Below are 26,774 nucleotides of genomic sequence, written 5' to 3' on the forward strand. Positions count from 1 at the left end.
CACAATTATTATACGAATTCTCAAAATTCTTCGAAGTTATTGTCACATCCTTGCAACAGAAATTTACCAAGGAATTGCATTGTTTCGCAGAATCTGTGCCAATCACTACAAATGCTCGTCTTTTGTGTATTTATTTTGGAATTCTTTGCAGACAATGTTTCTTACGTGCATTTTACTTGCACATAAGGCAAGCACGGATACTCCGTATAAAAATAGTGATTGGGAAAACTTGTTCGGTTATCCGCCATCTTCTATAAATCAGTTTGAGATTACAACGTTAGATTTCTTGGACTGGAACGTTACGGTTGATTGTGCTGAATATTTGCATGAACGGAGAATTCTTATTTCGCAATGCGATTTCTATAGAGGAAGTGATTTCAACGAAAAGGCAGATGAACATCTGGGAAAAGAGTACTTTATTTGTTCTGACGAAGCAGCTGGAAAGTCTTATGACGAATAAGATTGTTGAGCAATCCTAATGTTCGTATTACTTGGCAATAAATGTTTGAATTTGAACGTAGAATGAAAAAACAATGAAAGATGAAAATAAATTTTTTTCTTCGAAGAACGAGGGATCATTTTACAAGAAGTCTTTTGTTAGTTCTTTTTGGAAACTTGAATGGGGTGTGCAAAATGAGAATGCATTGTCATTAAAATCTATCTTCGCATAAGCTGAAGCCGGAGGGGCAATGGGCATATGCATAATAGTTGCATTTACAAGTGTGAATGATTTTGATGATAATTGCAGAGGGTAAACAGAAATTTGTACTTCTTTTTAAGGATCACATTTCTAATCGATTTTTTGCTGCATTTATTATTTTAATATGTATTTTATTGTTTCACTTTCAAATTGCTGTTATTCAAAGCATTCATTGTTGTAATTTACTTTATGTTTTGGATGTTGCATTGGAAATGCTTTTTTTTCTGTTTTCTTACTTTCTTACTGTCTTTCTTTCTTCCTGTTTGGCTGATTCTTTGTTGAGGCTTATTCGTATTTTCCATTATTTTTGATTTTGATTTTGATTTTGATTTTGATTTTGATTTTGATTTTGATTTTGATTTTGATTTTGATTTTGATTTTGATTTTGATTTTGATTTTGATTTTGATTTTGATTTTGATTTTGATTTTGATTTTGATTTTGATTTTGATTTTGATTTTGATTTTGGTTTTGGTTTTGGTTTTGGTTTTATTTTATTTTAATTTGTTTTTTGTTTTGTTTTATTTTATCACTTTTTATTTTTTATTTATTTAAAAGAATTCATGATCCTTATTGTTGCTTTTTTTTCCTTGATAAGTATTTTTTTTTCAAATTTGTATTGTTATGTTCAAATTTGCTGATTAATATATTTTTATTTATTGGCTAGTATGTTTTTCTTCATAATGAGATGTTCATTGAAATGTTGATTTTATAATGTGCTTTACTCTTTTTAGATTATTTTTTTCTTCTTATCAATTTTTGCAATTACCTTTTTTTTTCAGGTTTTGGATTTTTAAGATTTATTCATTAAAATTATTTGTTTGTTCTGGATTGATCATTATTTTATTTTATTTATTTTTTGAATTTTTGATTATCTGAAAGCGTTCTCTCTATTTTAAATCTTTGTTAATTTGGTACAAAGATTTGAGTTTAGAGATTCATATCATTTTCTACCAAAATTCTGTTGAAATTTTTTAGCTCTTTATCTTTCAATGACAGTTCAGAGATTTTTAAGCAATCATATTATTTATTCATTTTTTCAAATATTTCGCAATCTTTGAGATAACCACTTCATGAACTGAGCGTAAAACCAAAACCGTTTAAACACTGCTTTGTTTTTAAATTTGATTGACAAAAAAGAACTGGATATCATTTAGCACAAACATACAATTGATTGATAACGATTGATATTCAAAAGAAAATAATTAAACTTCTTGATATGTTTTTTTCTTTTAAAATTTAAAATGAGTGTTTTTGCTTTGGTATTTTAACCATGAGCTGAAGAGTTGACAAAAGGTTTTTTCATCTTTTAACAGAAATTATATTAATATTTAAAAATCTTGAAATTTCTGTTTGTTTTATAAAAAAATACAAGTGGACCTTAATTTTATTTGTTTCGAAGGAAATTGTGTGAAAATAAGTATTTTTGGCATTTTGAAGAAGTTTAAGGTTTCCTATTTATCTGTTTTACAATATATATAAGATTATTTTGGAAAGAGGGAACTTATGGATTGTATAGGTTTATCATCAGATGAGAATGGATCTCAAAAAGAAATGGAATTTGTGAAATGCGAAAAAGCTAACAATGAAGACAAACAACAAGCCGAAGTTTCAAATGCTGAATGCTGTGATAATACTCAAATTGCAGACGAATTTTCTGATGATGAAAGCAACTCGGAACAACCACAATTGGAGCAAAAGCCATCAAAAAAGCTTACATATCGCCAAACATTAAGCCTTCGTTATCTTTCTGAGCCTTTTGATTCTTTAGAGGATAAAAAGCTGTTCGAAATGCCATTAAAAGAATATCTTAAACAACCTCGTAAAAATGACAGAGGGAAATCACTCAAAGAACTTCTTCCAAACCTCACAATTGTTGAAGATTCAACAAGAATCATTTTATGGAGAGGAAGTGTTGTTGATTTATCCGTTGATGCTATCGTTAACGCTGCAAATTCATCTCTTCTCGGAGGAGGTGGAGTTGATGGAGCTATCCACAGCAATGCTGGATTTGATCTTCGAAGGGAATGTTCAACGCACGAAGAATGCGATGTGGGAGAAGCAATTATAACTAAAGGATATCATCTTCCTTCAAAAGCTGTTATTCACACAGTAGGACCAGTTTTGGACTGGAAAGGCCGAACACGTCCAGAGAAGCTGAGGCAATGCTATCGCAGTTGCTTATCCTTGTGCGAAGAATACCAAATAAAGAGTGTTGCATTTTGCTGTATTTCGTGTGGTGTATACGGATATCCAGTGGAAGAAGCAGCGCCCCTTGCGCTCGAGGAAGTTAAACTGCATCTCAGACGAATGAAAGAAAAGCATCAAGTCACCAGAATGGAAGAAGATCCCAGAGAAAAGGAAAGGAAAGGGGAAATGATTGATGATGAAGTCAAAATGAAAGAAAATGAAAAAGAAGAAAAATGTGATGAGAAGAGCAATTCATCATCACCATCACCACAACCGCAAGCGTCATCATCATCTTCTTCTTCTCCTTACAGCACTTCTGTGTCTTCTTCTTCTCCATCAACATCTTCTTCATCAGATGATGCAAAGTCATCATCATCTTCTTCTTCTGATTCTGATTCTAAGTCTGATTTTTCTTCTTCAAGCAAAACAAAAGAAGCGTCTTCTTCTCTAACAGATATTGTGTTTGTAGTATTTACCAGATCTGAATGGCAAGCTTATCAAAATGTGTTTGAGAAGGAAGCGACGCTGAGAAGAAATGGATTTGCTGCAAAGAAGAAGCAACATCACAAAAAGAATGATGAAGAAGATGAAGAAGATGAAGAAGATGATGACAACTTTCATTCTGGAGGTCACTCGTCCAAAGGTAACAGGACAATTACTTCATTCTTTCACAGAAAAACTTGGTGATTGTTGTTGCTTGGGAAATGTGTTTGTGTAATTTGATGAAATGAATTAAATGCTGATGCATTTTTTATTCACGTCTCTTTAACTTATAGATTAGAATTCAAAAATTGTTATTTTTATTTCATTTCACATTTAAAAATTAACTTTCAAAAAAAAAAAAAGAAAAAAACCAAAGACAATAAATTCAATGTGAAGAAATTTCATTTGCAGCAATGTTTTTGTAATTAAAAATATAAATTCAACAGTTAGCATTTCTCACTTGAAATTTCTCAATGATAAAAAATGAAAGAAAGCATAAATCTTTCTTTTCTGCTGAATAAAGAAAAAAAAGAAACTAATTCTAAATCAAAAAAGAAACATACAAAAATGAACAAAAGAAGAATAATTTCTTAAAAATTTGAAAATAAAAACAGCACAAAGCAAATGAAAAATAGATTACTGAAAGCCTCAATATATCACAATGCATTCAAAAATAAGAACCACAAATTTCTGGATAAATAAAACTGTGAATTAAAAAATAATGAAACATATTTTAAAAACCACGAAGCCAATCAAAATTACAAACAGAAAATTTAATGATGAATAAATAGCACAATCAAAGATAACAAAAAAGAAAAACGAAAAAGCGAAAAGAAAAGGAAGGGAGAAAAGAATTTAAAAAATGCACTCAAATTAATGAATATCACACTTTTCGTTAAAAAATTTTCACTTAAAAATAGAAAACAAAAATCTTCAGTTATTACCTGTATTCCATTTTTGGAGAAGGTAACCCAACTGGAATCTGAAATCCAACACAAAGTTGATTATTATTCTGATTAAATGAAGGAGACAGTTCTGCGTTAACAACGTTTACACTTTCGGATGAAGTTGGCAAATTTTCGAGCGAAATGCTTGGATTTGAATCATTTTCAATGCTTGTTTCCTCAATGGGACTGGGGTTATTTGTTTGATCTTTACTCCTCAAAGGATATGGTATTACGCATTTTCCATTAACTTCCTTAAACTGTATGATTTCCACAGCAATTCCGAGCAATTCAACAATAACTGAAAAAAGAAATGCATAAAAAATATAGGAGTTTTAAAGATGTCAAACGTTTGCATATTATTAGCAAAACCGAAAGAGCAATAAAGAAAAATCTGAACTTCATATTGTATTTATCTAAAATGGTAATGTACAGCAAAATCGTCAGGATTTTCAATTTAGTTTTTTCTAACCTTGAATTATCAACAAGATAACATCCACCCACCACGTAACGGAATTTACAAAGAGAAATAAAAATAACAAAACAAAATCGTGTTGTAGCAGTGCGATAAATCCGAAAAATGTAACGCACAAATTTTGTGGTTTTAAACAACTAAATGTGTTTATCAAAGACAAGACCTGAAAACACGAGAAAATAAAATTTATGCAAAATATAATCCAATATTTCCTTACCATCATTATCACTAAAAAGCAGTAAAATATTCCATGCACAAAAGACTTTCTATCATTCACTTTTTCCATATTCTCTTATTCAGTAATAAACCCATTATAATTAATAAACGATTGATTTTCGAAATTTTTCATTCGCTTCATTTTCAACCTTAATGTGATAATTATTCATGTTGAAACATTATGATCAAAAATATTTCTTTTATATTGTTTTCTTTGAAAAAATAAAAAAAAAATTTGATTGAATTTCGCATCCGAATCAGTATATATTGTTTTCAATCGTATTTACTGTAATCCTTATTCATGCAAGAAAATATTGTTTTGAAATAATTATTTCAATAAAAAGTTCGAATATCGTCGTGAATAAAACGATGTTTAATCATTAAACTCTTTCATCGAATATTATTCTCATTTGAAACACTGACCAAAAATTATTCAACATCAAAAAACTTTAATTCAAAATCGAAAAAGAAGTAAATTAGTTCAGAATTTCAATTCAAGTCAAAACCAAAAAATTTCATGTAATCCTGTGTGACATGACACGAAAAATTAGAAAAAATTCAAAAATGACAGACAAGACTTTTTCAATTTGTCATTTTTTTGTCACTCAAATTAATAAAGTAAAAATAAAAACAATTGAAAATTTTTTCACATTTAAACGTTAAAAAACTTATTTAAGCTTTTATATCTTATTTTACTCAACTTTCCATCAAAATCAAAACACTTTCAAGTCATTTTTTGCAAGTGACAAATTGATCAAATTAAAATATTGTGATTTTGTCACTTGTCAGATCTGTCACTGACAAGTCAGATCTGTCATTTTGTCACATTAGAAAATGCTCCTTAATTCAAGTTGAAATCGAAAAGCAAATGCATTTTGTTTGTTTGTGAGGAAAATACTCATTTGTCACAAAATGATCTGACAGAATGAAATTAATATTATTCGAATACAAATATGGATTTTTTCTTGTTTTCGAAGTGTTTTTTTAAAAGCAATCACATTTTTCTGCTCTTAACTAAGCTTTTATTTTTCAATTTTTGAACAAAATGGGTAATTTCTTTCTTGATTCGTGCATTCTTTTTGTTGTTCATTATTTTCTTTTTTTTCGAAGAGTCGAAAGCATGAAGAACCGAAACATAAACATATTTCTTCTTAGTTGTTTTTATTATCATTTAAAAACTGTTCAACATTTGTTATTTTTAAAATACACACATAAACAGTTTTCAGAAATTAATAACATATCGCAGTTCTGAGAATAGTTTTTTTTAACAATTCACAAAGTTTTATGGAAACTAAAATATTTCTTAATATTTTTTATCTATAACTTTCTTTTAACTTTAAATACTTAAGAGTTTTATTCAAATAGATGAGATGAATGAAAAAATTTAAAATAATTTCTAATCCAAACTATATCATGTTCTTTAAATCATAAATAAGCATTGCAATTTATTAATCCCAACTTTTCATCTCTGTTTTCTCATTCCATCAACGAAGCAGCATGAATAAAGAATCAGCTTAATCAACAATCAGTTTTTCATGTGGCGAGGAACATGCCATGACATCTACCGGATTTGAGAAAGAAGAGAAGCCCAGATGCAAGTATTCCATTCGAACGAATATTATTTTTGTTTCAAAAAAGTCAATGCTTTGAGAGAATGGAGAGGAAGATCGCTTTTGTTATTCAATATCATCATCTTCTTTTTCATCTTCCTTTTCAAGCACCCATTCAGGTATTTTATCTGAATCATGACCCAGTATATATTCTGTTGATCCACTCTCCGCCAGCAAATATTCAGATGGTTCTGAATGTGCAATTTTCTTTGAATATAAACCTAACTTTGTCTTCGCTTTATTTACTTTTTCTGCATCATTTTCTGCTTTTCGCCATTGTTCCTCAAGAGACATCTCCATAGTTACCTTTTCAAATTCCTTCGGACACTTCTTAATAGTATTTTGTATTATTCATCGCATTTTTTTCTATTTTATTCTTTCTTTCATTTCTTTAACTTCTCATGCGACTCAGCTTCAGACGTCCCGATCTCAACCTCGCTTTTTGTCTCTTCTCTGTCTGTCTCTTCAATCTCCTTCTGAAAATAATCCTCTTTGTTCTTGTAGTATTTCTTCATATTTTGGTTTTTTAACGTTACGTCATCCGCTTCAATTTTCACTTTTTCTACAACTTCATTAGCTCTTTGCTTCTCTCATGTTTTTGCGATCATCTCCAATTTTTCAGTTCTCGTGTCTGCATAGCTTTCTCCTTTCATATTTTGCTTAATGTTTTCCATCTCACTCTTTTTCTCTCCTTCCCATCCCCCACCATCATCTCTCATCATTGCTCTCTTCTGATAGCACAACATCACTAAACTCCACATCGCTTTCATTATCGTCACATCTTTTATCGATCTAAACTATTCTTCAGCCAAAACCCACTTTCTCTAAAACCTTCGCCCTCTGAACAACCAGCTTCTCCTCTCTACACATCGTTTATGCCATCATCTTCTTGATCTTCATCAGTCTTTTCGACTTCTTCCTCCTCATTATCTGTTTCTGATGTGTTTCAAAGCTGCACCATATTTTTGGCTTCTTCGCCTTTATAAGCATTGCCTTCACTTCTCTTTGAACTTTCTTTTCAATGGGATATACACTTCGGAAAGGATTCTTCTTTGATGCGTTCATCATTATCTCTGCTTTGTGAATAATATTTTTTTTTTTTTTTTTTTTTTTTTTTTGCTTCTGTCTGTCACTCTTTCTCTGCTCAAGGCTGTGGTTCATTTACAGCTTCTTCGGTTATATCGCTTCCTTTCAGATTGTATTCGATCGCATTATTTTCTCACTTCTCTTCATTTTGGATCTCTGGAAATTGCTTGATTTTCATTGGTTTCGTTCTTTCTTCTTGCTCTTCTTTTTATCCTTCTTTTTCACTCTTTTCTCCTTCATTTTCTCCTTCCTCTTCCTCTCTCTCCTTCATCTCTTTCTTCCTCATTCGCAATAGCTTCCTTTTCTTCTTTCAATTATTCCTTTCTTTCCTTTCTTTCCCTCATCTTCTTTGCTTTCTTATCCTTCCTCATCTCCATCATATCTTCCACAATCAGTTGAGCTGTTACTATAACACTCACAACGGCACTTTTTTTCTGCTTTCTCTTATACCGTCTTCTTCTTTGCATATTCCACTTTCTCCTCTTCACTCATCTACTTAAACATTTCCATTTCATTCCAACTTCTCATCGTCTCTTCGATTTCTTTGTTCATCTGCTTCGATTCTTCATCTCTCAATACCATCAGCCGTTTCTATTCTCTCCTCTTCACCTCCATCTTCTCTTTCTTCTCTTTCTTGCTCCTTCATTTTCTTATTCGCCTTCTTCTTCACCTTCTTTTTCACCTTCTTATTCACCTTCTTCTTCTTCTTTTCCCTCTCTCGCTCTCAGCAGCTGCCGGCAAAGCGATATTCAGGATGGCGAGAGAACGAGCAGCTGACTGTGGATGCGATCCGGAAGAAGATGGACTCAGAGAAGAGGAAGATGCGGATGAAGGAGAAACCGCCCAGCCCAATTGAAGAAGAGGAAGATGTGAATACAAGCCAAAAGACTCCTGGAAACGATGGAGAGATTTCTGAGTGGGTTGAGGCGTCGGTTCCAACAGCAAGGAAGAAGTAGGCTGTGATGCTGCTGCGTGGATCGAACAAGAACAATCCAGTGAAAGCAGAGGTGGCGAAGAATGAGGAAGGATCGGTGAATGCAAAAACACGAGGAGCAACTGGAGGTTTAACTTCAGCAGCATCAAGTGCTTCTACAACTTCATCATCATCATTTTCTTTTTCTTCATCTTCATTTTCATCAACAGCTACAGCTTCTTCATCAAATCCTATTTTGGAGCAGATTCCTCAGTCTTCGTCGCCTTCTCCCCCATGCAAGCACCATGCTCCTTCAGACGTTAATTTGTCTACTGTTCAGCTGACATCTTCGTCGTCTGCAAATCATTCACTTCACAATTGAAAAACAACTGGAGCATCACATCCTGTCAAAAACGATGCTTCCTCTGCTAATTCTTCCACCTCTTATTCATCATCATCTTCTTCTTCTTTCTCCTCCTCTCCTTCTCCTTTTTCTTTTTCTTCTTCTTCTTCTCCTCCTTCTCTTTAAACTTTCCTTAGCACCAGTTTATCTTTGATTATACAACTTTTTTTCCTTTCAAAAATAAGGAACATCTACCATCATTGTTAAGTTTTGTTTAGAAATTTATCAAAAAGATGATCTCTAAAGTTAAAATTGAAATTTAGTCGATATTTTTTCACGTGAATAATACCGAGAAATTCTCATTTAATTATGCAACAAGTTGGTCCATGTGAATGTTTTGAATACTTTGTATTTAAAAATGCAATAAATATCATTTCAAGCAAGCTTGTTTTCTCACAAGAATTATTAGAACGATATTTTTTAATAAAAATACATTTTAGAATCAGAACCTTTCAAGGAAAAACCATAAAATCAAAAGAGAAGTTAAAAAACCAACTTCAACAATAAATATAATTGTGCTCTAAAGCAACAATAATGAATTGAGAGTGTTTAAAGATAATGAACGCCTTCTGTCTCCTATGATTCTTCTTAATCGTGAAAATAATCTTTCACATGAAGCTTCACTGCATGGGGCAACAACCAGATTGTAACAAACTGAAGCGAAAACTGTATAAATACCTCCATACGAAGCAATATGACTGAATAGAACAAAAGGCGAAGAATCGACATACACTTTTGGTGGGGACAATAATAATTCTTTAAAAAGTGCTTAACAACCTTCACGAATTTCTTGTTTATGATGATATAATGTTTTTTCTACGTACTTTTCGAATGCACTAAATAATCTTGGATACCATGTCTCCTGCAGAGACATTGATATTTCTTCGATGGCTTGAAGATCCTGAACTGCAGAAATATTCTCAACAAGCTTCAGTTTTTTGTTTGATCCAACATAAAAGACTTCAGCACATTCTTCTTCCACTGAATCTGTAATTGTTGTATTTTCTTGATCGTTTGTTGAACGATCTTCCATAAAACATGAATTTAAAGAAGATCTTGTGTTGTACTTGGTATCATCGCTCATGTTTTCATTTATTGGATGAATTCCTTTAATTAAGAAGTCGTCGTAATCATCATCAACCATCGAAGAAAAATCACTATCATCAGAATCATCATATAATACTTCCGATTTGCGCTCTTCTTTATTTTCCAAATGTTTCTCCAGCGCATTCAAGAGAAATAGAAGTTTTCTATTTCCAAGATCAAGATTTTCAGATTGGACTGAGAGTGAATCATTAAGAGATTTTTCTTTTGAAGTAATTGAAATAATGTTTGAGCTATTTAACGTGCTGCTTTGTTCTAACATTTTGGAACATTGGGATCTAAAGAAACCAAGTGAAAGTGATTCAGATGATGAAATGCTTGTTTGCGAACATTCGGAGGATATTGTTTCAGTGCAAAAGACGGCAACCGACGATGAACAAGATTTTAAATTTGATTGTGGGTCATGATAAAGTAATTCGTGTTTTTGCGTCACAAGATTCAACGAATCATTATGATCCGTGAAAGAAGCCAGTAATTCATCGCTATGTGTGGGACTTGATTGCTTTAAACTTGATGAAGAAGGCTTTTGATTGCTGTATGTTACTTTTTTTCCTCTTAATTTGTCATCAATCATATTTGCTTCTGTGATTTCATTGACAATGCTTCCTTTTGCGAGCATTTCACAAAATTGATCCTTTCTAAGCAAATGACCACCAATTGGAGTAAGAGAAAATGCTAATGCAATGAAACCAACTCTCTCTTCACTCAAAGTTTAATTATATAACATGATCATAACATTGGTTACTGCATTGTGCCATTCTGGTTCTTGAAAATCGTCTTGACCTTGAATCCACATGTATTGACCCATTGCCATCAACAAGAAAGGAAATACATCTCCAAATTTTGTTGAATTTTTCTCAAACACGCTATGGAGAATTTGAAGAGGAAGTAATAATATTTCTGCCTTTATTGCTTTTGTTATTTCTCTTTGATCTAATAAACCAATTTCTCTTATCGCTCTTTCATTTTTCCTAATGAAAGAACAAATATCATACAAACTTGACTATCTCGTTGAGCAAAAAGCAGGACACTTTTTTTTCAGTTGCTTAGATGTCTTTTGAGTGTGTGTTTCTTTAGCGAATGTTATAACAATCCTTTTAATATCCTCCAGACATGTAATCTTTTCAAATGAATGCATTTGAACTAAGTTAATTAGATGGTTCATGCAATAAATACAGAATGGAGTGCTAAGACTTGATTTTCCAATAGGTATTCCTTCGTTTATTGGTTGAATTCTTTCTAGAACTGATCTTTGTGCGATAAGCCCATCTGAACAAAAGCATCGAACTTCCCCTCCGAGATGTGATATTTCTTCCATGCATTCTTTTGCCAGTTTCTCGTAATCTTGTGAAGATGAACAGCCTTGCTTCAAGCTCCAAAAATACGGGATTCAATCAACAGATAAATCAACAACAGTGTATTTGTTTGTTGCCACAGTTCCGCTGTCCATCATCATCGCAAGGCATTTATTATTGACGAATGAATGGCGTTCTGAAATCTTTTTTATTTTTGATTCCATTAAGTGTTTCATAATTTTTCTTGTTGTTAACGTTGGAAATATTGATTCTGGAGGAAGTGTTGGATTTCTTTGTGAAGTTACAATTAATGACCTGATAAACTTGTTGAATTCTGTTGAGGCAGCGGAAATAAAAGATAGATTGCATTTTGTGATTGTGTCCAAAAAAAGATCCACAAGATGCGAATTTGTTGATTGATAAGCGAAATATGGTGTCAGATATATGTCTGGACTCGTTTTCTCCTTACTTTTGAAAAAAGACTTTGACAAAGAAGGTAACAAGAAAAGACATTTGTGTTTCAATATAGCAGGGGATCTTCCGTAAGCTCCACACGCTTGCCCGTTTCTGCTGCAAATACACAAAAACAATTTGTGAGGATCCTTCAGTGTGACTCCATCAGCAAATACACTGTTGTATTTAATCCACAAAGTTTCATTGTGAATTTCGAAGGATAGTCTTGTGATTAATACTCCACCTTTCTTCGGATGCTTGTAACCTTCATTTCAATGAATGAACAAAGAATTCAAATGAAAATGAAAAGTCAAAGATTAATCGCAAACAATCCAGATTGTCTTTCATGATCACTTGTTGCAAAGAAACGAATGAACTACCAACACTATTAAGTTCCTTTTGTTTCAAATCGAACACTTTTTTTTGTAAAGAAAAGTATTATAATTATGTTAGTTATAATAAATACGTTGATCACAAACAATTTCCATATCCTACAAAGATTTTTGTAAGCCAATTGGAAAAGAATTTATAAGATCAACAAGACTAGTGTCCATTTCAATGAATTTACAAAATATTTAGCGATCCTATCAAATATTTTTGAAAGCATTATGGTTTTCGAAATATTTTTGTGAACAATTGATAAAGAATTTGCTATTTTGAATTCAAATTATAAAACAAACTGATAATGAGGGTTTATTATTATTATTATTATAAAAAAAACAATATTTTGGGAATAATGATCTGTTATTGACTGACATCGTTCCTGTGATTTGTCATGTCACATAGGCTTAGTTTATCTATTTTGAATAGGGTTAGTTCTTTATCGGGATCCTTTTTTTATCGGGACCTTTTTTTAATATGAAAAAAAATTTAATAAAAATTAAAAAAACACAAATGACGAATCCAATTTGTGAACAACTTTTCTTTTTCATTTTTTTTCTTTCAGTCACATTGATTTCTTCCTTTTCATTTTCATGATCATCTTCTTTCACTTCAAATTTTCTCTTTATTTTTTTCATTTCAACGAAAGACCTTAACTCATTTACTTCTTTTTGCTCTTCTTTTTTCATTTCTTCAAAAGAATTCTTTTCATCATCAACTTTTTCTTCTTCTTCAATTCCCAAATGTTCACTCCTATCATTCAGAATCTTCTCATCAGAATTAACTTGCCATAGAAGTCGAATCTATTTGAATGTGATGAAGGTTGATACTCTGATGTTTCTGGAAGCTTCATAAGAATCGGTCCAGACTCGTTATGAAGAACTCCACTTGTTGCAAAGGCTTTTTTTATGTCAGCAGGTGAGAGGGTGGAATGAATTGCTTGAGGGAGAACATCCACAAGAGCTATTTTTTTCGATGAAGATGTAGATGAAGATGGAGGTTCATATTTTGTTTGCAGTTCTGTTTTGAGAACAGCGAAGACTCCTCTGTCAAGAGGCTGTGCGATATGTGTGCTGTGAGGAATGAAGGTGACGATGTCGATATTTTCTTTTTGAAATTCTCTCCAGATTGCCGGATCTGCTCGAGAAATGTGTGAGTCTATGAGAAGCAAGCAGCGAGAGTTTTCCAGTGACAGGCACTTTCTGCGATCGATAATTAATTGAAGGAGTGTTGTAAGTGCGTACTTTCTGAATTAATTGCAGCACATCCAACCACTTCCGTTCTTTCAGATATCCAGAGTCTGTGACAACAGCGGCTTCATTTCATCAGGAAGACTTTTGCTGGGCCATAGAATCACAGAAGGAAGTGCAAATCCATCAGCAGCCTCAGCAGCAACCAGAGTGGAATTAGCCATTTTTGGTGGTTCTTTTCGAAATCCTGGATTTTCATTTTTAGGATGAACCACGCTCAGCTTTGAATTGGTTGGAATTCTCAGTGATAACTTATCCATGTTGAATATTAGTTCTTTGCAGTATTCATTTTTTTCGTTCAAACCGTCCAGTAATGAATACCAGGGCTGCAGAACACTTTGGCACGACACCGCAAGGCGATTAACATCAACATTTTTCTGCGAACTTCTCTTCAGCTCGGGATGGCGCTTCACAAATTGGTAAGAGGTTCCAATTGAAACGTTTATGAATAAGGTGTCTTCGTCTTCTGTATCATGAATCACATTTTCCATCAAGTATATTTATTAGAATTATTAGTTATTAAAGAACAACAAACCAGTTTGCGAACTTTCCGTATAGGCAAACAGCTTCCAGATCTTGATTCAATGATAATTTCATCCAGCACAATTTGTTCTTTGTCTCCAATAACAAATTGCGGTCTTCCAACTTTTGAAACCAGCCTTTTGCTTCTCAGCGCCCGAACAGCATTTTTAATTCTTTTGCGTGAGAATTCCATGGAGTTTATTGCGTTTGTGATCCTGACAACTCCATCAACAACAATGCGCGATATCCGTTCCAGCCGATTATCTATCCTTCTGTAATCGAAAGATTTCATTGCAGCGCGTAATTTTATTTGTCCAGCAATTCTCTTTTGTTCCACAGCAATTTTCATTTTTTTATTATGGTTATGTTCTTAAGTCCAATTTATTAATTTATTAATTATAATTTTCAATTTTCATTGAAATTAAATTTTTATTTACATTTAAAACGAATTTAAATGGTTTTACACCACTTGTTACCCACCTATTTAATTATTTTTTTCGATGGAAGGGATTAATTCCCCCCCCCCCCCCCCCCCCCCATCTCCCTCCCCATTGGAAACAGGCTTAGTATTCAAATGGAATTATCCTAATTTTCAGGGTTTTTTTTATACTAATTATGTTAATAAATATTTTAAAAGTGGGTATTTTAATTTTCTATTTAAAAATTAGTGCACCGTTAAATAAAAAAAGGTCCCGATAAATAACTGACCCTTAATAAAAATACCACACTTTGATCAAATTTCTGTTCGCATTCAAGAAACTTAAATGGAATGTGTCTGAAAGCATTATAAGGATGCAATTTTCCATTTTGGTGAAGTTTCGTGAGTGGAAGAAGAAATTAATAAGAAAATATGTCTTATTTAAAAAATTTTGAAAATAAAACAAATGAATTCTTTAAAAATGAATTCCATATCGACAAATATAGGGAATAATAGTGTAGAAAATTTCAAGTTTGAAAACAATGTTCCAGGTTTCAATCATATGTAAAATTATTAAAATCGAATTATTCAGTTCCATAATTCTTTTCATATCTTGTTTTTTATTGTACATTGAAATGAGATAACTAAAAAAAAGACAAGTTTTTCTTTCTTTCAATCAAAAAAGTATTTCGTTGAAACTGAAAGGCGTTTATTAATCAGAATAAATTTTTTTGAATAATCTAAAACTTTTAAGTGATCAAACCTTAATAAGAATAAAAATTTCTAAAACAATCTCCCTTTCCATTTGTTTTTGTGGTCACACGAGATCAAAATGAGAAAAGAACAGCGAAATAATTTCATGTTCTGAAAAATTGATAGTTAACAATTGCAATTATATTCAAAATGATTCTGTCCAGTTCTGATTGCGTATTGTTGATCGATGATTATCTCAATACTTTCTTCCATCACACATGAATTGCAATCGAAAACAGTTTTTGTTCATTTCATCATTGATAAAATAAATTGAAAGAATATGAAGTGATCTCCTCCAACTCCCCCACCCCAACAGAAATTCATTCTCTTATACTCATGCACAATTTCACAAAGTGGTTGTTTCTTTTTCTTCCATTTTTTTCCCCTTTCCTTTTTCCAGTGCAAGTGGAGAAAAATGCGGACTTTCAAACTATTTTTTGAACTAATCATTTTTATTTTGTCACGCTCATAATATTTTTGAATTAGCTCAGATTATTTAATGAATCAGATTTTCTCATCTGTTAACAAACACCATTGATATCATATCGAAATGTTATGTAACTTCACATGAATTTCAAAATATGAGCCTTGTTTTTTCACTTTATTCAATCGCAATAAGTTTATCAAAAGTACAAAATTTATCGATGAAAATGCCTGAAACAAAATATTTTGCCCCAAATATTTAATTAATTATTAATTTTGCTGTGATAAAGCATCTTTTTACGATAATTATCATTTAATTTTACTGGTTTTTCAATAAATCAATTTCTTTGAAAATGAATTAAATTAACATTATCTGATATAATGATGAATAATTCATAAATATGGAATAGGGCATTTTCTAAACTTCATGAAACACTCATTTCTCTTAATATTTGCACTATTCTATTTTATTTTCTATGCTTTTGATTACAATAAAAGTCAAAAATATTGTGCAAATCTTTTTTCAACTTTTTTAAAGAGAATTGAAAATAACAATCAAGAGGTGTAAATACAAAACGAACAAAGTGAATAACATCGTTTCTGAACAAAAAATAGATATAATTCATGTTAAAGTTATACAACAAAAATATTGTTCTATTGTAGCAGCAAAAAGAACAATTTTAAATTAATTGTCAACAAAAACAAGTTCTCATTCTTTCATCAGATAAAATAAGCATTTCTTTCAAAGGTAATAACAAAAAGAGTTAACACAATAATAACATTATCGCAACTGAATTCAACTTAACAAAAAAAGCTTCTTTGCGCAATGAAAATGATCCACATGAGAACTTCATTTCCCTTCAAAATAAAAATATAACACAAAACGGAATAATTAATGTTTGCGAAGATAACACCGAGTGAGTAAACTCCACAAAACAACAACAGAAATCATCAATATTAAAAAAACACTGGCAGGATCAGCCTTGTGAAGTCGCGCAAAAAGTTAAATCAAAAGATTTCCACTGAAAAGTGTTGTTTGAATTTAAATAAACCAAAAGAATGACATCGCTTAAAAACATATATCAAACAAATGATTCTTGAATTATTGTCAACAAACGAAAAACAGTTTTAAAATATCTATATAAGGAAGAATGAAGAAAATTGTTACGAAGAATGAAAAGTCTATTGAAAAAAAAAAAAAAACAGCAGCAACATTCGAATATTCAAAGCAAATTGATGTTAGAAAAGATAAAACAAATTTTCTTTGCAAATGAATTGACGCTTCAGTAAATGGAAATATGGAGTATTTAACTAAAAATTGTTAATAAGTGAAAACATTGAAAACATTGAAATCTAAGCTGAACCAATGAAACTGCAGAAAGCATTTTTTTAAACTCGAAAATTGAACATTCGAATCCGAAATATAAACAGCATTCAGCAATCTCAAAGCGATCCTAATAGAATGAAGATAAATGAAGTTAATTAGCAAACATACAAACATCATAAAAACAAAAAAGGTAATTGAAGACAAATAAAACATTTCAATATTTATAAATTCTATATAATTTGGATCATATCAAAACAGAAAGATATCGAAAAAATAATGTTCCACTCGTAAAATTATTTGCATCACTAAGCACAGCTAGTGAAACACGAGAAGAAAGAAGAAGCTCTTAACCACTTGAACCAATTGCAATTGAAACCTAGCAACAATAGAAAGCAAATATTACAGCCATAGAAGCGCCATCCATCAATAATGTCCATTCACGCAATCATAATCTGATAACATTAGAAAAGTGCACAATAAAAAGACACTGTTTCAATGCTTTGCACACGAAAAGAACAAAAAAAGGAGGAAACGAACGATTCAAAATTACAAACACAACAAGAATGTATCAGCAAAAAAAGAAGATTTACTGATAAGCGAATGATAAAGAAAGATAAAATCTTTCGCACTGTCATACATTTTTATCCAGAATGATAACACGTTTAAACAAGTTGTAATTACAAACAAGCAAATCTCAACAATACAACTTTTTCAATCCAGCAAGAGTATTCACAACTGCACAATCAATGGGAGCATGCAAGTGGTTATCTGCAATGCACGTAAGAGATGCTCGTATCAATAGAAATGAGAAAAAATCAAAATCGAATTCAAAAATTTGATAAAGCCAAATGGCAAAACTTAACACGAAAACGAAAAAAGTTACATGAAAATAACAACCAAAACTATCAAAGTTGATTAAAACGGAAAAGGAACAACAATTTAGCTAAGCAGCAGTTTCAATTCATTGTCAACAAAAAATTGTACGACTTCACAATAATTCCGAGTTAAACAATGCAAAAGAAAGTCCACTTCGACTAAAAAAAAAAAGAACAGAAAGATGTTCAATTAGAATAGCTCGACCAACAAACATTAAAAAATCAATGAAAAAAAAAAAATATTTGAAAGTAATAAAAATAATTCCACTTTGCAAATTGAATGCAAGTTTTGTAAAAATATAGCAAAAGAAGAGGGAGAAAAGTTATGCTGATTTATGCTAATTATCGTAATTATAATTCAGGTTAACCAAAAATGTTATAACATGATTCATGTTGCTTTAATCAACAACGGAAAGCAACATGCACACAAATAACATAACACATAACATAACACATAATAATAATAACAATAACAATAACAATAATAATATCCATAGTTATATAAAACTGAGATTAATATACATAGAAAGTTGAATATCAAGCTAATAAAATGTTTCAATCCATCTGAAAATCACTTAAACTTGAAATAAAATAGCAGAAAGCATCTTGCAAACAGAAAGTAATGCAGCTACCAAAAAAACTAAAAAACGAAACAAGCATAACTGAAAGATTATCAACAAGAATGTTTCAACTTCTTGTTTATTCCTCCATATTTCCATTCAAAATTAATCAGATTTTTTATTTCGCTTCTGAGCAGCGGCTTTTCAATTGCCACTTAAAAATAAAAGGAAAAAGATTGCAAACAGAGATACATGCAAAATAAAAAATTTGAATCTGAAAGATTATTTGGAGAAGGAAGGAAGAAAGGAAGAAAGGAAGAAAGGAAGGAAGGAAGAGGAGGAGAAGCAGGAGTAAGATTTAAGCAATGAATGTCAGTTTGTGGATAAAACATTTCACTGTGTGAACAAGATGATGAAGAAGTCTGAAAGGAAGTAGGAAAATAAGAAATGGCAGAGTAAACAGAAGAATTAGTGACTGGTTAAAAAGATGCAGAAGAAGAAGAAGAAGAAGCACAAGAAAAACAGAAGAAGAAGAAGAAGATGATGATGAATGCGGAATATTTAAAGCAGATGGAAATGCATTTGTCTGTTGAAATTGAGTCTAATGTTGATTTTTCTATTGATTTTGTTGATTTTGTTGATGTTGTTGAATATTCTGTAATAATTCTGTAGATGTCTGCATGTGAAGGAGGAGAGGAGGAGTAAGGATGCGAGATTGAGATTGAGATTGAGATTGAGATTGAGATTGAGATTGAGATTGAGATTGAGATTGAGATTGAGATTGAGATTGAGATTGAGATTGAGAAAGAGAAGAAAGAGAAGAAAGAGAAGAAGAAAGAGAATGTGGATAAGAATTAGAATAAGCCTGCTGTTGTGACAGAAAATGTTGTTGTGTCTGATATTGAGATGGTATTTGTGGTTGATGTCGAGAAAGAGAAAGAGAATGAGGTTGAAGCTGAAGTTGAAGTTGATGCTGATGTTGATTTTGGAGTTGCATTTGTGATTTTGGATGAAATTGGGATTGAAATTGAGATTGAGAAGGACATTGAGACAAAGATCGAGATCGAGTTATCACACCAACAGAAGGAGAGTGTGAGGCAGAAGGTACAAAATAACTGGGCTGAAAGGGAGAGTCATTAACAGCAGGAGAAGAAGAGGAGGAGGAGGAAGAAGGAGAAGAAGATGAGGAAGAAGAGGAAGAAGATGAGGAAGAGGAAGAGGAAGGAAAGGATGAAGAGGATGAAGAGGAGGAAGAAGAAAAGGAAAAAGAAGAAGAAGAAGAAGCAGTCAGAGAAGGAGAAGGAGAAGAGACAGATAAAGAGGAAGCAGAAAGCGAAGGAGAAGAAACAGAAGAAGACAAAGAAGAGGAACGAGAAGAAGTTGAAGAAGAAGAAGAAGAAGAAGAAGGTGAGGATGATGATAAAGATTGCTGTTGAGGTACATAAGAGAATGGATGAGAAGTTGGAAGAGGAAAGAAAGGCGATGGTGAAGAAGCAGATGATGAAGAAAAAGAATTAGAAGAATAAGAAGACAATGAAGATGAAACAGAAGAAGGAGAACGAGAAGAAGAAAAAGCAGAAGAAAAAAGAGAAACCAGAGGAATATCATGAGGGGCAAAAGAGTTGGAGTGATGGAGATGGAGATGACGACGTTTGCGATGAGAAAGATGAGAAAGATGAGAAGAATTGGAAGAAGAAAGGAAGAAATCAGTTGTGGTGTTGTTGGGGTATTTGTTTGAGGAAGAAAGATGAGAATAAAAGGAATCAGAAGAAGAAGAAGAAGAAGAAGAAGAAGAAGAAGATAGAGAAGAAGATAATAACGAAGATGAAATCCCCGAAATTCCTTGAAATTCTCCATGTTCCTTCTGCTTGTTTGCATCATCATCCATCCTATTTGAAGCATAATTGAAATTCTGCTTGTCTGGAGAAGGAAGAAGAGGAGTTTCTTCTCTTTGAAAAGAGCGATGGGGAAAGGAAGAGAAATTGGAGTTGAGGCTGTCAGAAGAAGAAGAGGAGGAGGAGGAAGAAGAGGAAGAAGAGGAAGGAGAAAATGATGAAGAGGAAGAAGAAGGAGGAGGAGGAGGAGAGGAAAGAACTAAGGTCGAAAAATGAGGAGAAGAAGCAGTTGATGAAGAAGGTGATATTGATGATGGTGAAACAATATTGCTTGAAGAAGGAAGAGAAGAATGAGAAGAATGAGGAGAAGGAGAAGAAGAAAAAGGAAGAGAAGGAAAAGAAGAAGAAGAAGAAGGAAATGCCAAATATCTGAATTGTGGAGCAAGAGAATTAAAAGCATTCGAATGATTCAATGAATTTTGATTGGATGAAGGAAGCTGAGGCAAAGATAGAGGAAGATATTTGTGGGGAAATGAAGAAAAAGAGGAAGAAGAAGAGGAAGAAGAGGAAGAAGAAGAGGAAGAAGAAGAAGAAGAAGAAGAAGAAGAGGAGGAGGAGGAGGAGGAAGAAGAAGAAGAAGAAGAAGAAGATGATGATGATGAATAAGGAATCGAATGTTTCAGAGAAGGAGAAAGAAAAGCATTATTCCCTTTGATTGCTCTTCCCATCCCAACATTCAAATTCCTATTCTCTCCTTCTTTTCTTCCTTCTCCATCGACCTTTTCTTCATCATCAATCACAATTTTTGCTTCGGTTTCATTTTCAATTTTAACTTTCATTTTTTCGTTTTCTTCTTCTTCTTCTTCTTTTCCTTCTTTTTCCTCTCCCCCACCCACTCTCTTCCTCCACTCCCACTCTCTCAGCATCTCATTCTTCATCAGCTGCATCTTCTGCTTCTTCTTCTTCGTCTCCTTCGATTCTTGTCTTGTCGTGTTCATTTTCTCCATCACAAATGGAATGTTATTCAAACTGAGCATTTTAACCTCATTTATCATCCATTTCGCAATTGACTCATGTCGAAATGTGACTATCATGTTTGTATGCACAACAAACACTCGCTCAATCAGAGGAGAGACAATGGGCTTGGGAGGAGTTATGCCTGAAGAGGAAGAGGAAGAGGAAGAGGAAGAGGAAGAAGATGATGAAAGAAGTGGTTTAAGAGGATTTAGAGGATTTAGAGGATTATTAGAACGATGAGGAAGAAGATAAGACTGTGATTGAGATTGGGATTGCAATTGAGAAGAAGAAGGAGAAGAAGGAGAAGAAATTGAAGAAGAAGGAAAAGGATAAGGAAAAGGAGAAGTTTGGATTAAGGAAGAAGAAGAAGATGATGATATTAATTCAGAATGAGAAGGAAGATTAGATGAAGATGAAGAAGTGGAAGAAGAAGAAGAAGAGGAAGAAGAAGTTGGAGTTATTTCGAGAGAGCCAACAGATGTAGAAGGAGGGGTTGAGATTGAAGAAGAAGAGGAGGAAGAAGAAGATAGTTTTGTTGGTGGAGTAACAGTAGAAGAAGTAGAAGATGCACTCAATGGAAACAACGAAGAGGAAGTTGGAGTTGAAAGAATGGAAGAAGAGGAAGAGGAAGAGGAAGAGGAAGAAGGAGAAGAGGAAGAAGAAGAAGAAGAAGAAGAAGAAGAAGAAGAAGAAGAAGAAGAAGAAGAAGAAGAAGAAGTGGGAGTGAGTTGAGAAGAAGAAGAAGAATGTTCAGAAAGCCAAGAAGAAGAAGAAGAATGAGAAGATGTTTGATTATCAGCACTTTGAGGAGATGGAGAAGAAGAAGAAGGAGACGAACAATGAGGAGGAGTGGAGAAACTGGGTGTTTCACAGATGGTAAGAGAGGAGGAAGGAGAAGGAGGAGAAGGGGAAAGTGAAGAAGATGACAATGATGATGTTGTTGTTAATAAGTCTGTTAAATTGTCTTCTTCTTCATCCTCTTCCTCCTCCTCTTCTTCCTTTTCTTCTTCATCTGTTTTGTGTGTTTGATGACGATGTTGATTATGTTTAGATTTGTGTTGAATTTCATCTGGTCCTCTTTCCATTCTGATTGAATCATCGGAATTTTGACCAACCTCACAACTTTCGCTTCTTCCATCTCTTTCTTCATTTTCTTCATTTTCATTAACTTTATTGTTTTTCCCTCTCTTCTGCTGCTTTTGGTGTCTTCTTACTCTTCTTCTTTTGATTCCTTCTTTTTCTTCTTTTTCCTCTTCTTTTACTCTTCCTTCTCTTCCTTCTTCTCCTTTTATCTTCATTGAATCAATTTCAAATATCTTGTCTGAAGAAGAAAACCTTTTCTTTTCATCTTCCATTGTGCATTCATTTACGTCTTCTTCTTTTTCCTCTTCTTCACCATTTCTTCTTTCTTCTTCTTCTTTATCTTCTTCTTCTTTTCCATTTTCCATTTCTTCTCTTTCTCTTTCTCTTTCAACTCCTTTTTCATCTTTCACTTGATCATTTGCTTCCATTTCTGATAATTCCATCTTTGCCTCATCTTTTCCACTTTCAAGTTCCTTCTCTTCCTTTTCTTCTTTTTCTTCCCTTTCCTCCTCCTCTTCTTTCTTGTTCTGCTCATTTCTATTGTTTTCTTTTACTATTTGATTTTCTGACACATTCATTGTGTGATTCTCATTCTTTTCTTTTTCCTCTTTTTCTTTTTTAATTTCTTCTTCTTTTCTTTCTTTTCCATCTTCCTTTGCAACATTTGCATTTTCTTTGTCTTTCTTTTCTTTCTCCTCTTTCTCTGTTTCTTCTTTCTTTTCTTTTTCCTTTTCCATTCCATCTTTTTCTATCATTTTTTCTTTCTCCTTTTCTCCTTCTTCATTTTTCTCCTCCTCTTCTTTCCCCTCCTTCTCTTCCTCTTTCTTTTCTTTCTCTTCTCCCTTCTTCTCTTCTTCTCTCTCAAACTCTTCATAAATCTTTGGAAATTTACTTCTGAAATATTCATCCAAAAGTATTCGCATCGCCTCTGTCTTCACTCTCTTTGAGCCAGCTGGGGCACGAAAGAAGACTTTTCTATGCAATTCTTCACTTTCTGAATGAGAAGAGGAGGAAGAGGAAGAGGAAGAGGAAGAGGAAGGACTTGAGGAAGAAAAACGAGAAGAAGAAGAAGTTGCAGCAGCAGTTGAATAAAAAGAGAAAGAAGAAGATGAAGAGGAAGAAGATGAGGATGAAGGTGTATAGAAAACAGAAGCGGAAGAAGAAGGAGGCAAAGCAAGAGGATATCGGAGATTGGAATGAGAAAGAGAAGGAGAATGGAAAGAAAGAGAAGAAGAAGAAGAAGAAGAAGAAGAAGAAGAAGAAAGAGAAGAATTAGTATTATTCGAAGAATAAGAAGACATCTCTATTATCTTTTCATTCTTTGCCATCGAAGGCGAAAGAGAAGCAAAAGGAAGGAGAGGAAGAGATGTTTGTCTGGATAGTTCATTTGGCGAATGAGGAGTGAGGGCAGGAGAAATGCTGGTGGAGGAGAAGGAGAAGAGACGAGGGGGAGGAAGAGAAGGAGGGGGATTAGACAGATAAGAAGAAGAGGAATGAGAAGAAGAAGGGGGAAGAGAAGATGGAATAGACTGAGATGATTGAGAAGAATGAGGAGATTGAGAAGAATGTGATAATTGAACAGACTGAACAGATTGTACTGATTGTTTCAGTTGATTTGATGGATTTGGTTGATTTGGCTGTGAATTTTGATAGGATTGAGAAGGAGAAAGTTGGGTTGTGTATGGCGCAACAGAAATGGAAAGGGAAAGGGAAGGAGAAGGAGAAGGAGAAGTAGCAGAAGAAGAAGAAAAAGAAATATTAGAAGAAGAAGAAAATGAAGAAGAGGTAGAAGAAGAAGAGGAGGAGGAGAAAGAGGAGGAGGAAGAAGAAGAGGATGAAGAAAAAGGATAAGATGAAGATGAAGAAGGAGAAGAGGATTGAGGAGTCAAAGAAGTTGATGTTGTTGCTGATGGTGTTGTCAATGACGAAGGAGAAAAAGAAGAAAAAGAAGAAGAAGAAGAATTGATGGGAAAAGAAGAAAAGGGAGTTGAAGCAAGAGAAGAGGAAGAATTAGAAGAAGAATGAATAAGAGGAGGAAAATTCAATTGCAGATCTCCTTGAAGTTTTTGTGTGGTTGCGTTTTGGATGCTTTGGGTGAATGAAATATTGCGAATATATTCAGAAAAGAGTGAGTTGATGACATTTGATAGATAAATCGAAAATCCTTGTTGCAATTGAGACAGACGAGGAGGAGCGAAAGAAGAGAGATTAGATTGAGAAGGAGATGAGAATGATGGTAATGGGAGTGGAATAGAAGCAGAAGAAGAGGAAGAAGAAGAAATAGAAGGAACAGAAGAAGCAGCAGAAGGTGCAAACAATGAAACATTTGTTGTTGCTGTTGTTCCAGGTGTTCCATTCAAAAACATCGAAGCCGGAAAAGTTGCCGGCATAGGCGGATATGCAGAAAAATAAACTGGGATTTGCCCAGCTGCGGAATATTGTCCTTCTGCCGGCAAAGACAGCGATGGTTCAGCCGGAGATTGGGTCTGCCGGAAAGACAATTGAGCTGCAGAAGGCGAAGGTTCCATTCTGTTGTGAAGCAAACTTTCGGATGTGTTGTTTATTTCTGGCTTTGTATTGTCTGAATGGAGATTGGCAGAGAAAGTGATGGAAGAAGAATCAGAAAGGTTTGAGGAATTGGACGTATTTGAAGAATTAGAAGAATTAGAAGAGTTTGAGGAGTTTGAAGAATTAGAAGAGTGAGGAGAGTGAAAGGAAGAGTTCAAAGGGAGTGGAGTTTGGCTGAAGTCTCTCGAAGAAGAAGCTGAGTGTTGAGAAAGATTGGCTGGGGATGGGCTCTGCCAGTTGGGAAGAGTGAAAGATGAAGATGAAAGTGAAGAGGGAGAAGAAGAAGAAGAAGAAGATGATGATGATGATGATGATGATGATAATTGAAGATTAGATGATGTTGCTGTTTTATAATAATTATTGCTATTTGTGTTATTATTAGAAGCATTCACAGATGCTGGATAAAGTACAGATTGAGTATTTTCTTGTGAAGATTTCTCAAAAAATCCCGAAAGAGTGCGATCAAACGACTGACTTCGTTTCATTCCTTCCAAATCAGTCTTTGCCTGCAGCTGCTGCACAAGTTGCTGATATTGCACATTTGTTGTGGCATTTGGCAAGGAATTTGCTGGTACATCGATGGAGCGATATTCAATTGGCTGGAAAGGCAGAGAAGATTGGATATGAGAATGTGGTTGAGTTTGTGTTTGAGTTTGTGATTGAGTTTGTGTTTGAGTTAGATTTGGTGCTTGAGCTTGAATCTGTGGTGTGGCTGGTGCAGATGCCTGAGACTGAAACTGTGATCGAAAATGGGGCTGGAAATTGGGTTGAGATTGGAGTTGGGGCTGTGGAGATGTCTGTGGAGGCATCTGCATCAGCAACTGTGACTGTGATTGTGAATGTGCTTGTGGTTGGGGTTGATGCACTGATTGCATTTGCATTTGCATTTGCATTCGCATTTGGGGTTGCTCTGCGTTTTCACTTCCTCTCAGAAAATGAGGTGTGATTGATGAAATATACGAGGGAACATCAGTGGCATATGCAAACTGATTCATTTGAGAGTCCTCATCAGGCTGAATGGAATGCGAAGAAGAAGAAGAGCGCTCTTCCGCTGTTTGCAATGAGCGGTGCATCGCATTTGCTGCAGTAGATGGCATTGCCAACTCTTTTTCTCTTTCGGCACATGCATTTTGTGAGATTGACAAATCGTCTTGCAGTTGTATTCTCAGCTTTGAAGATGACTCGGGCACATTAACAGAATCTTTCTCCTCTGAAGAACTTATCGGCAAGTCCATTGGATTATTCTGAATAAATGGCACAGAAATTCCACTTATCTTTCTTTCCGTCATCGAGTCATCTTGAGTGTTGTTTTCTTTTGAACGATCCACAAAACTTCGAAGAGAGGCATCTTTGTCAGATAATGGAATTTGAGCTGAATCAGGCGCACATTCAGAACAACTAGGTAATGCTTCTTCCCTACATACTTCTGTTACAACACATATTGAAGGATCTTCTTTTACCTGTAATTTCAATTTCGTCATTTTCTGCGAAGTTTCCATATGAGAAGATATTCTGTTTTCTTCTGCGAAAGCATGTTTTGGGAATTTTGGTTCAGGGAATATGAAATGGCAATCTAATGAAAAAGGAATTCACATGAATAGAAAAAAATCTTATCTTTTGAGTGAAGCAAACCTCTTGATGAAGACTCTTTTGGCAAAATTGATGTAAATTGCAAAGATTCCCTGTATATGCAATATTGCTTCTTCTCAACATGCACCTGCTTTAATAGAAAACAATGAGAATATATTTCACTTTGACTTTTCCCAGGATCTCGAAAGCCGGTGCAATGAATAAGAATGAAATTTGAGAAAGTATGTGCAACTAACGCCATCAAACAAAGATCGGCGTTCATGTATTTCTTATTGTTTTCCAAAATAAGCTTTGGCTCCGAA

At 33.5% G+C, this 26,774-nt stretch overlaps 7 protein-coding genes across 7 annotated transcripts; 2 read left to right on the forward strand and 5 right to left on the reverse strand.

The window, feature by feature from the left end:
- The first annotated feature begins 2,081 nt into the window (after positions 1 to 2,081).
- Positions 2,082 to 3,948, forward strand: MONOS_9089 (putative O-acetyl-ADP-ribose deacetylase). Its single transcript, XM_067879552.1, has 2 exons — positions 2,082 to 2,147; positions 2,196 to 3,948. Exon 2 carries the CDS (start codon positions 2,205 to 2,207, stop codon positions 3,573 to 3,575), a length of 1,371 nt encoding a protein of 456 aa, XP_067728744.1. The 5' UTR covers positions 2,082 to 2,147; positions 2,196 to 2,204; the 3' UTR covers positions 3,576 to 3,948.
- Positions 3,659 to 5,094, reverse strand: MONOS_9090 (uncharacterized protein). Its single transcript, XM_067879553.1, has 4 exons — positions 5,008 to 5,094; positions 4,788 to 4,953; positions 4,666 to 4,731; positions 3,659 to 4,616 (listed from the first exon to the last, which is right to left on the reverse strand). Exons 1-4 carry the CDS (start codon positions 5,074 to 5,076, stop codon positions 4,312 to 4,314), a joined length of 606 nt encoding a protein of 201 aa, XP_067728745.1. The 5' UTR covers positions 5,077 to 5,094; the 3' UTR covers positions 3,659 to 4,311.
- A 1,588-nt stretch (positions 5,095 to 6,682) lies between these two features.
- Positions 6,683 to 7,131, reverse strand: MONOS_9091 (uncharacterized protein; the record flags this gene model as incomplete). Its single annotated transcript, XM_067879554.1, has 2 exons — positions 6,683 to 6,946; positions 7,051 to 7,131. The coding sequence occupies 2 exons, from the start codon at positions 7,129 to 7,131 to the stop codon at positions 6,683 to 6,685; spliced, it is 345 nt and encodes a 114-aa protein (XP_067728746.1).
- Positions 7,132 to 8,664: 1,533 nt separating this feature from the next.
- On the forward strand, positions 8,665 to 8,997 carry MONOS_9092 (uncharacterized protein; the record flags this gene model as incomplete). The annotated part of the gene is made up of 1 exon (XM_067879555.1): positions 8,665 to 8,997. The coding sequence occupies one exon, from the start codon at positions 8,665 to 8,667 to the stop codon at positions 8,995 to 8,997; it is 333 nt and encodes a 110-aa protein (XP_067728747.1).
- A 391-nt stretch (positions 8,998 to 9,388) lies between these two features.
- Positions 9,389 to 10,826, reverse strand: MONOS_9093 (uncharacterized protein). Its single transcript, XM_067879556.1, has one exon. The coding sequence runs from the start codon at positions 10,739 to 10,741 to the stop codon at positions 9,788 to 9,790; it is 954 nt and encodes a 317-aa protein (XP_067728748.1). The 5' UTR covers positions 10,742 to 10,826; the 3' UTR covers positions 9,389 to 9,787.
- A 3,165-nt stretch (positions 10,827 to 13,991) lies between these two features.
- Positions 13,992 to 14,372, reverse strand: MONOS_9094 (uncharacterized protein; the record flags this gene model as incomplete). Its single annotated transcript, XM_067879557.1, has 1 exon — positions 13,992 to 14,372. One exon carries the CDS (start codon positions 14,370 to 14,372, stop codon positions 13,992 to 13,994), a length of 381 nt encoding a protein of 126 aa, XP_067728749.1.
- A 4,623-nt stretch (positions 14,373 to 18,995) lies between these two features.
- MONOS_9095 (uncharacterized protein) lies at positions 18,996 to 26,381 on the reverse strand (the record flags this gene model as incomplete). The annotated part of the gene is made up of 1 exon (XM_067879558.1): positions 18,996 to 26,381. One exon carries the CDS (start codon positions 26,379 to 26,381, stop codon positions 18,996 to 18,998), a length of 7,386 nt encoding a protein of 2,461 aa, XP_067728750.1.
- Between the last annotated feature and the right edge of the window lie 393 nt (positions 26,382 to 26,774).

The sequence above is a fragment of the Monocercomonoides exilis genome (assembly GCF_001643675.1).
Source record: "Monocercomonoides exilis strain PA203 chromosome Unknown scaffold18-1597598, whole genome shotgun sequence".
Classification (NCBI taxonomy): Eukaryota; Preaxostyla; order Oxymonadida; family Polymastigidae; genus Monocercomonoides; species Monocercomonoides exilis.